At 38.9% G+C, this 10738-nt stretch overlaps 2 protein-coding genes across 2 annotated transcripts; both read right to left on the bottom strand.

Annotated features, from left to right (window-relative positions):
* Positions 1-2002: 2002 nt before the first annotated feature.
* LOC124304358 (serologically defined colon cancer antigen 8 homolog) lies at positions 2003-7088 on the bottom strand. Its single transcript, XM_046762444.1, has 9 exons — positions 6466-7088; positions 6160-6294; positions 5687-6041; positions 4777-5566; positions 4369-4607; positions 4157-4277; positions 3412-3565; positions 3167-3243; positions 2003-3077 (listed from the first exon to the last, which is right to left on the bottom strand). The coding sequence occupies exons 1-9, from the start codon at positions 6912-6914 to the stop codon at positions 2263-2265; spliced, it is 3135 nt and encodes a 1044-aa protein (XP_046618400.1). The 5' UTR covers positions 6915-7088; the 3' UTR covers positions 2003-2262.
* Positions 7089-7255: 167 nt separating this feature from the next.
* On the bottom strand, positions 7256-8811 carry LOC124304361 (UPF0488 protein CG14286). The gene is made up of 2 exons (XM_046762449.1): positions 8689-8811; positions 7256-7889 (listed from the first exon to the last, which is right to left on the bottom strand). The coding sequence occupies exons 1-2, from the start codon at positions 8707-8709 to the stop codon at positions 7368-7370; spliced, it is 543 nt and encodes a 180-aa protein (XP_046618405.1). The 5' UTR covers positions 8710-8811; the 3' UTR covers positions 7256-7367.
* Between the last annotated feature and the right edge of the window lie 1927 nt (positions 8812-10738).

The following is a 10738-nucleotide window of genomic DNA, read 5'->3' as shown; positions in this document are numbered from 1 at the left end:
AATATTTTTAGATTTAAGCAAACAACCAAATGCATGATGTATTTTATTCCAATTTGGATCATTATCATATTAAATGAGAGAATGCAAAAAAAATTGTATAAAATACATCTCTAGAAGTATAAGAAACAGAGTCTTTCTGTTATGCTACATTTCACCGCGTACCAATGATCTTATTGCTAAAATAACTGATCTGTTCCTGAGGTGTTTTTTTTTGTTTTTTTTTTCCGAGGATCATGTTTCCTTGACCTTATCCAAAATTTTCACTATTAGTTACTTGGTATCTCAGATTAGTGAAAAAGAAAAACTAGAAAATTCTTGTTCTTACCTGATAAGTGTTGTCCAATCTTCCCTATTGCGTTGAATGTGGTGCTTTTTCTTTTACTGTTTACTCGTGGTAATACCATAAAAATTAGAAATGAATACGTAGAATACTGACGTCTCGCATATGCATGAAAAAAAAAAGCAGACAAGCTAAAAACCAGTTTTCTGTCCTCTGATTTTCATTAGGATTCGGAACATGATAGCATACTTGCGTCGCATACTTACTGCATAGTTTTGAATTGGTTTTATTTTATTCGTACTGATAAATTCAACTCTTTCATTTTTAGTATGTGTCCGTTTCGGACCTATGTTGATTTATCATTTTTTTATTTACTATTAATCATAGTAAATATTATAGCCAATGACAGAGAAAAAGAGAGAGGGTAAAAGAAGTGGAAAGTTGTAGTACCAATTGCGTGTGATAATACTATCTGGTATTAATGAGAAAGAAATATGCATGTGTATATATAATATACATATAATATATCTATTGCATAGATATACATGTATAATTTACATATAAATATGTACAGTGAAAACTAATCATATTTTCCGACGATTTTACTATTTTTGTATTTTGCACAATAACATGAAATAAATAAATTTCAGAGTTATATATGTATATTATATGTTCGTATATAATGTACTATATGAACGTCCATCTAGATTTATGTATCGGAAGATAATATATTGGTAGATAATTATGTCTTACAGCATACGAGCCACCTGCTACGTAAAACGTATTGAATTTTGTACCTGACGTACCCATAATATGTAACCTCTCTCAGCCTCTGTACTTTATAATTTTTTCTTTCCTAATAATATTAAAATACGTACTTGTAAAATCCATTTTTGCATTATTTGCATGCCCCAGTGAAATGGTATCTTCAAATATCCACGTAAAAAAGGCGGAGAGATTCGAATATTTCTGGGTACCATTAGCACCACTTTCATCAGCCTTCTCCAGTGACTTATTTACGCCATCTAAGGCAGTCAGGATTCTGGAGTACCCATCGATCATCAGGTGTGGTGCATGAAATGAATGAAATTTAATAATCGGGTCCTTAGCTTCAAAATGAAAACTTCTAACGGTTTATTTGTTTCAGATTCGCTAAACTTGTTTCCGGAGTGAATGATGACAATGTGTTATTTATTACGAGTAATTAATAAACACTTTTTGCTGACCAAACGGCTGTGAGAATTGATTGTAATCTGCAAAACGTCAATCATTACAGCAAAGCGATCGAGGCTGACGTTTGCCAAATGGTTTAGTGGATGTCGTCCTTGAAAAGTACAACCATCGATACTATCATAATTTGCGTTCTGCGATAGGAGTGGTGAAATGGCATGTCTGCATTTCGTTTAAACTATTATCTATTGCAGCATAATCGTAGTTACTTTCAACATCTAACAGTGCTTCTTGCTACAACGTATTTTGATCCACAAAGTCTGGTACGGGATTCAAGTAGTATGAAGCAATGAGCCGGGAATCGCAAATATGATCAATCTAAATAAGCTCGTCATTTTCCATATCTCCTTCCATTTTTCCAGTTTCAGTTCTACAGAGTATAATATATATTTACTTTCAAAAGTAGCGCTATAAACAAGCTTTTCAAAAATTTCATAATTACAACAACGAGCTGCAGAATTCCGATTGTTTGATCACGGTAAACGGCTAGTGTTGTTTTTGTTGCACTTATAATCCCTCATAGCACACTTTATTATCCAACAATAATTTGATACATCAATTACACCCCCTTCACTAGACCTATTGCTATTTAATATTACCCTACGAATTCACGATGTAAGTCATTTGCACAATATATTTCTGAAGTTAGTCCACACGTGGAATTAACCGGATATATCCAAGTCGAGTTTACAGTATTTACGTAGAGAATGAAAATTTAACAAATAAATTACACAGATCATGTCGTACCGTACTTAATGTTCTGCGACGTTATTCGTCGGCCCGGATTCGTCAAATGCAGGAGCAGCTTCGCCCTGTGGTTCTCCATAATTCTCGGGCTGCACAGCACTTGGCTCAATGCTCCCGTCATAACCAGCAGTGTAATTCTGGTCGTATTCCTGCTCGTACTGCATGTTTTGATAACCATCTCCACTCTCATATTGCCCCTCGGCTGCCGCCTGGCCTTCTTGGTAATCGCGCTCATCCTGTTGATCGTATTGGTCCTGACCGTATTCCTGCATGTTGTACTGGTCGTAGGATTGATCTGTGTACTGGGGGTCGTAGTTCATCTGATTGTCTGTGCCATAGTTTTCCATTTTGTAGTCCAATTCCGCGTTTTCTGGCTCGTAATTGTTCTCTCCCTGTACCTCAGCCTGGCCATGCGATTGTTCAGAGTCATTTGCGACTCTGTATTGCAGTCTTTCATTGCGTTGATCTTCGGATTCCGTTGGAGTTTCAACCGCGTAATCTTGATCCGTACGCTGAGGAGCGTAATCACTTCTTACATCCTCGTTTTCCTGCGAATAAGCTACTTGACTTTGTTGCAAGACCTGTTTTTGATGTTCTGTCGTCCTCATCGAGTACGGATCGTCGACGCTTGATTTGGTCAATGCGCCATCGGGGCTGCTCGTCGATTTCGCTCCTTCCGTCGTGTTGTAGGTTTCGTCTGGTTTTTGTGAATATTGTAGCCGCTGATCTTGGGCTGTTGCAATTCTGCTGTTCTGGTCTGGTTCATTGTAGTTTGAATGATCTGCCGCAGACCTGACATTCGCGGGTTTAGCTGGAAGTTCTGCATGAAGAATATTTCAATGAATCACCAAACCTTATTAAGAATTATTATAATAATTGTATGTCACGCGTAGGCGAATGATGTATTACCGTTTTGATGGACTAGTGAGTCTTGTATTTGGGATGTTAGATACTTTAGGTTGTCTTGTAGGCTGGCCATTTCTTCCCTGAATGAAACAGTGAAAATGTTCTGTATCAGAACTTTTGCGTTTGTTCCTTTTCCTTCAGTTACGAATAGGAAACTAATGATTAATATTATTATTAATCGTATCTTAAATTAAATGACGTTCCAAAATATATCGTTTTGCATTTAAATCTTTGATACGTGCTATTACTGTGCTGATAGAGGCGTCTTGGAGGTATCTGAACGACCTGACTTCTTTTTAGGAACAACTTTAACTTTGAGATCGACCTTAACAGTGCGTTTCTTGGTTGGGGGAGGCGAAGCGGTCATGGCAATGGCTCCTTCATCGCTCTGAACGATTCCCTCTGTCAACACAGAATATATACCCCCGAGTTGGTACATCATAGAGTGTAGCAACAGGTGTATAAAATGATCACAACTAACGCACGGGTCGATATTCAAGTAGTACATGTTATAACGCCCATTGACGGAGTGCGGAATCTACGATAAGCCAGTGAAAAATGACAATGAGAGAAACTAAAGAAGAAGAAAAGGAGATAAAATGGCGAAAAATAATTATAGACGAATGTTAATTTATACTTGTGTTTCACGCTGTTGGCTTCTAGCCGCTGTGTGAGAGATTGGCACTCGAGTGATAGTTGAGAGACAACAGAAGCCTGATTAGCCAGAGCATCTTCTAGGCCAGCGACCGTTGTAGCTAAGAAATTCAATCCCATAAATGAATTCGAAATAAATTGGCTAACGCGTCGTCGTCCTGCCCATGTTAGGCATATTGCCAAATATGGTGCCGATTTCTCACACAGATGCCAACGGAGCATGCAATTATGTACGTACATACACAGGATATTGATACTATTCGTTCATCACAGACGTACACGTAACGCTAGAGAAAAGACAGTATACCTAACACAGGCACGTAAAAATTAAATTCTCACCATGCTTCGTTTCTATGTCCATTATCATCGATGCCAACTCCTTGTCATTATCTACTCCTCTTGGAGTAACACCCGCGGGAGTACGGTGTTCCTCCTCCTTCACCATCTTGCTCAGGTTCACCTGAAACAAACGTAAACTTTGAATCACTGTCCAACTTGTGGTGTAAATTTTCTACCAATCATTTAGTCGACGAGAAAACGCTATTCTTCACCTCTTTCTCCAGAGATGCAATCTGCTCGGACAGTCTTAAATTTTCACGGCGACAGTGGACCAGGTCTGCGTCTGCTCTCTCCAGCCTTTGCTTGTACGAATTTATCTCAGATTGGAGTCGACTCTGCTCCTGTCGAGCCTGTCTGTCCGCCCTTTCGGTGGACAACTTCGCAGCGGATATCTCCTGTTCAGCGGCGTCTTTTTCAGCCACTGCCTGGCTTAAGTCGCTTTGCATGGCGGCTAGATATCGAGGAAATAACAAGTCAGGGTACCTGAGTTCAACCATTGCTTGGGATACTTTCGCCACTACTGGAGTGTCGAGCATGGGTAGTGTGCTCACCCGCGAATTGCTGGACTCCAATGCTTCACTCTCTGCGAAAAATGGTGAAATAGCTGTTGTACAACTTACATATTTTGCTTTGAAGTTCCTTCTTCAGTTCGTCAATGAGGGACTGTTTCTGTGCCAGTTCCCTCCTGAGGTCTCCGATCTCCCTGCGTTGTTTCTCAGCCTCTAATTGGGACTTGCTGGCAACGTCCCAGTGGGAGGCAGCGTCAGCGGAAAGCTGTTCAACCTGCTGGCTGTACCTGCGTTCGATCTGATGTCTCTCTTCGGCGACACGTCGGTTGGCTTCCTGTGTAGCTTCCCTGAGTCTGTCGTGTTGCCTGTCGAGCTCGTCCTTGAGCCTTCGCATTTCTGCTTCGGCCTGAGTTTTTTCAAACTGAGCTTGTTCGAGAATGTCCAAAGTCCTTTTGGCCTTGTGCGCCGTGTCGGCTTCCCTGTCTCGCACTGACGAGAGGGTTCTCTGAAGTTCCTCCACCTTCATCTCGACTTCCCGCTTGTCTCGAAGGGCCCGTTCCAGCTGAGCCTTCATCTCTGGTCCAGCCTCGCCCCCGCCGCTCTCGGAAAGCCTCCTCAAGTTCGCTTGGTTCTCTTCCTGTGCTTTACGAAGCTCCACGCGAGCTTGCGTAAGCTGGGCTTCGAGCTCGCTGATCCGTGACTCAAATACTATGCTCGGTCCCTCCAAGATCTTGTGGAGCTTGACGCGCTTTCCTTTACCGAGTTCAAGGGTGTTCCCACGAGACGATGACTCCTCGTTTGGTTCCCGATTTTCTTCCTCTGAATTATTGTAGTCGTCAATAACGGACTTGAGAAACCCATTCTTATTCTTGTCCTGCAGTGTTTCGTTCTCCGCGACGACCTGAAAACATAATCATTTTAGGTCACAACAATGAAATTCACAACAAACTGCTTTTGGGAATATAAACCCCCTCTGGTCTCCGCAGCCTCGCGTAATAAATTTCTTCTTTGTATATCCTACCTCTCGAACTTTGCCTAACAAATTCGTTAGCTCGTCTCTGCAGTACTGCGACTCTCTTTCCAACTGCTCGATGTACTCCTCCTGACGTTCTATGAACGACATTAATTCCGGTGGTGCAGATTGAGGATCTCTCGAGAGCAGAGCCAAGTTACTGCAGCCTCGCGATAATTGGGAATTCTTCTGACGAGGTAAATACGGGCTGGAACGAGGCGGAAGATTTCCCAGCATCCCAGTTGACGCTTTTGTCTGTGAGACTTCGCTGACCAGGCTCCGATCATCCGTATCTTCTCCAGACTCGATGTTTATCTTGTGATTACTGTCAGCGTTGTATCTTCCGCCACCGTGCAGTAATTTCCTAACAACGTTTTTTCATAGCCACATATAAGAGAAAAACAAATATGGAAAATAATTGCATCAATTATACATATTCTGATTTCTTTGATAGATCTCTAGCAATTACATCATCGTTGTACCTAGGAGTTACTCTCGGTGTGTATGACTCCGCCAATAAATATTTCAGCTTGGAAACCGCTTCTCGGTACGCAAAATCGGTATAATCGGGCGCCTTCTTTTTCGTAGGGTCTATCTTCTGGTACCCGTTCAATTTTCTGTAATAAATTTCTCTGTTCACATTGACGCAATGATAATTATACTAATGCGAACGCTGTTTTCTGGTTCGAATATCTCATCCTACAACGTTTAAAAATTCTTTTTAGAGACTGAAAAAAGGGACTGAGAACACACGTATGATAAAAAAAAAGATCGTTCCTCTCTGTTACCTCGATTTCAGTCTTTTGGATCTTCCGTAACCGGCGACATCGCCGCTCAAAAGATTGGCGGTGGTCTTCGGCCTTGAGTACGATCTCAACGGTAGCCTTGGGCGGACTAGAAAGGTGTTCGAGGCTCCTGTTGATGGCGCAGGAGCTGTGGTGAGGCCGTAGCGTCCTCGGCGAGGATAAGTGCTGGCTCCGAGCATTCTGTGAGAACTGTGACTGCTAGTCGTAGTGCAGCCCCTAAATATAAGCGTGGGGAAAATCGATTTATCACGTACGGTACGCTCGCCACGCAAGGCGATTGCTCTCCTATCCGTAAGACAAGAGGGGCAAATCGAGGAACTTCGGAATCGCGAGTTGTAGCCGGAGCCTGGCAGTGAATCGCGTGCACAAGAACACTTTGTTTTCGTCAAGGCAGGATGGGAAGCCGGAGACCGCGACAGGCACCGTACCATCGAACCTCGACGTCTTATCGTTACTAACTTGAATTATTACTAAATGATCGTACCCGGTAATATCCAGGGACCTCGTGAACAATTTTTCACTTCCATATTTATCCTCAGACAACGTTAGACGTAATTTAATTTCGATTACGGTACACACAATTGGCAATCTCTGCGTTGTCTGAATCACGTCATAAATGGATGGAAATGTTTGAATAAAATTTTAACCATTTTCGACGTCATTTTCAGTTCACGAAATTTCCTCAGAAGTCGTAAAACCGAAATATTTAATAGAGTTTTCTGAAAATATTCTGTGATGTTGAATTGTATAAAAATTTTAAGTTCTCTTGAGAATGCGATTCGGAATGTTGAACAAATGGAAATGAGGCATAGTGTACAGAATATAAATACGGTTTATTATACATGTTGAAAAATGCTTACACCTAATTATGTTTCGTAATAAATTTACACTTGAGGGTCGCTGAAGTTGAATTTGAAAGAATTATTATCTGACGGCAATATTCGGAAGCCGGTAGTGTTTTTTGTTTCTATCGGTTTCGGATGAGCATCCGTGGCTGCGGCCTTTCTGAGAAAAATCGATTTCTTGTTATCGTTGGTCGAGGGTGTAAACTTAACTTGAGTGGAAGTTTTTCCGAGTTTTTTCTGTTCGTTAGCCATTTTGGTTCTATAATCGCCGAACGTAGTCCGCATGAATTGTCTTTTCTTGATCAAAGGTGCTGTATTACTCTTTAACACGTTCAATGTCTTGCTAGTATCCAGTGTCTGTTTTTCGGTAAGCTTTCCGGAATCCAGAGCTGTCTGGAGCTGCTGAATGCACCAGCATAGTTCCACCTCAAATTTATCTTCAGCTTCGCGATCCAAGCTATTGGAAGTAGATGTCGATGCGGATTCGGCGCCCGGGATGCTGTTCAGCGTTTGAGGTGGTAACGAGGTCGGTTTAATTTTCGGAGGAAAGGTCCTTCCACCCTGCATGAAGTGTGGTTTTTTGATAAAACATATAAAGAACGTGATTTTAACTTTTTGGCTGTAGCCACCAACGTTGCTACCAATGAGCAATGTGGCAACGAAATTATCAGATTGAGTACTTGATTGCTCTAGGCACATTGTACGAATATCAATGATAGAGAATTGTTTGCAAATTGTGAAGCATTCACTTCGTTACATCAAGATACCGTATCATTGGAAATACGATTAAAAAAAAAACAGACTACTTTAACAATCAAATACGACATTCGCAAACATAATGTTTATAAAATTGAATCTGATTTAACTAACATTTCAATTTGACTTAAAACCAGGATGAAATCGAATAAATCATGAGGTTGAAGTTAGTAACGTTACTATAACGATGCAAGTTTAGGACAAATCGTTACTTCGCATCTTTGGGATTGTCTGAAATTTAGTAAACTATACTAAACGAAACATAATCACACTTTGGAAAACCAGCTCTTTGAAAGTTATTTTGAAATTGCACAATAATGAATTTTTTCCTCTCGTTTCGTTACGTTATCGTGACAAACTTCGATTTCATAACGAATCGATACTACATTGTCGGCGCTGTTCGCATTCTATTTTATCCTGTGAGTGGCAGCGCGGTAGACACAGCAGTGGATCTTGTTAATTCGACCTAACCTCAAATTTCAAAACACGTTGACGATAAGTAAATTTACGAAAATTATCCATGCAAAAAGAGTGCGGGAGTTAAATCCGAGCGTTAAACAGTTTAATTGATAATGTATAAATTATATGGCGCGGTATTATTTACCGGTTTATATTTCGGCGGCATATTTTCTTTAGCGTTCGTTCGAAATATTGTATCTGACTCGCACTTGCTGTACTTCACGTTGCCTTTACTGAAACGGACGCATTGACGGTTTGAATGCGAAGCTTTCTTCGTACGGCTGGACCCGTTTACCATACGCGTGGTGCTTTGTATTAGTGGTAGCGCAGAGTGAGTGATCAATATCTGTTTGACCGACAGAAAGTAAGATTACCAAAGATCAGCCTTATCTTTCAATGAACAGTTACCTACCGCGGAAATTTGCGTCTGGCATGAAATACTATGATGAAAATTAATCAATTGACCGAGTAACATCGTTTTGAAAGTTAAAGATTTATTTGTTTGCAATTAACTAATGAATTCCTTTGCGTAAATGATGACGGTGAATTCGTATAGGTAATATCTTTTCCATTCTCTTGACGATAAAGCTGGGAAAATTAATAAATCCACGAAAAATAACAAATTGACCGACTAGCCTCATTTCGACAGTTGAGAATTTATTTGTTTGCAACTAAGTAATTCTGCCACGTAAATGATAACGTTAAAACTCGTAAAAACGTAATATTTTATCAATTTTTTTACCAATCAAGCTGGAAGCTATTAGAAAAATTTTTATAGGTATCCGTGCTATACTTGAGTAAGCGATAAAACGGTAAGGTATATTGAAGTCGACAATTTATTGCGCTTATTTATATATGTATATACATATGTGTATACACATATACATATATTCATGTAATCATCACACTAATCTGTATATGCATATAATACACATATTTATAATATGTGTTGTGTGTATGATATATACATATTGTGCCGGTGTAGAAATATTATACAAATCCAATATTTGACCAAATTTTGGAAACATATGACGTTATTACTATTATAGATAATTACTACATAAGAACTGATCGTACGATACTTTATACCTATTATATAATACATATACAAGAGAGCTTGTGGCGTACGTATATATAACGAGTTTATACAAAGCTACCGCATAGGTGCAGCAGATGCAGTAGCATACGTATATAATTATTTCAATATACAGGATACAATACAAATATTATCAGATTTGTTCTTGATTACTATTAATATTATTATTGTTATTATTGTTATTACTATTATTATTATTATTATTATTTAATAATCAATTAGTTATTATAGTTAGTTTGAATTAAAATATTCATCAATATTATTTACAATCTTATATTTATATGTATATGTATAGTTTAGTGCGTTTGAATTATGTATCGCGACCTGCACACTTTGGTATTAAGTGAAAATGAAAGGCTAAAGTAAATAGAGAAACGTAATGAAAGAAAAATAAAACAAAACATGTAACAAAAACAAATATTATATGTATAATATTTTACGTATACATATAACATTGGTTAAAATTTGATATTAATACAAGTATATATAACTTATTTTGGGGTTATGACATACGCGTATCCGTAATGGCAATATAATAATATTAATAATAATAATAATCTGTATATAATATATACACTTATATGTATACATGTACGTTATTCGATATTTATACTAAATTATTTCTTGTGCCTGAGTATATTATAGCGACGATATCTTCTCAGTGTTTCGACGTTTGTATGCATATATGTATAGCTGTACATACAACGATTTTCCTGTGTACAAGCAGCGTGTGATTTATGTTTCAGGACAAGCCTCGCAAGCTTAAGATACACATGTTATGTGCATGTTTTAGTGAATTCATGGTACATCTAATTTTGCCAAAATTGATGTATCTATAAACTCTACGAATTACATATCCATGGGTATTAGAATTTCAGGATCCTTTACAGCTTTGCAACAAATTACTCTGTCAATTGATTATACAGATGAGTTGAAGTTCGTGACCGTGTGGATACTATGAATATTTGATTTCGTTGGATCACGGTCAGGGTTGGAACCACGCACATTAAGCAATCAATTTTATTTTCTGTACGACGTTTCGGCAGGTCCCGCCTACCATCGTCAGGTTTCTTTAATATAAATAATAATACATTTTTAT

The sequence above is a fragment of the Neodiprion virginianus genome, chromosome 5, assembly GCF_021901495.1.
Source record: "Neodiprion virginianus isolate iyNeoVirg1 chromosome 5, iyNeoVirg1.1, whole genome shotgun sequence".
In the NCBI taxonomy this organism is placed as follows: domain Eukaryota; kingdom Metazoa; phylum Arthropoda; class Insecta; order Hymenoptera; family Diprionidae; genus Neodiprion; species Neodiprion virginianus.
The sequence above is the reverse complement of the archived record's forward strand: the minus strand, read 5'-3'. Positions and strand labels throughout refer to the sequence as shown.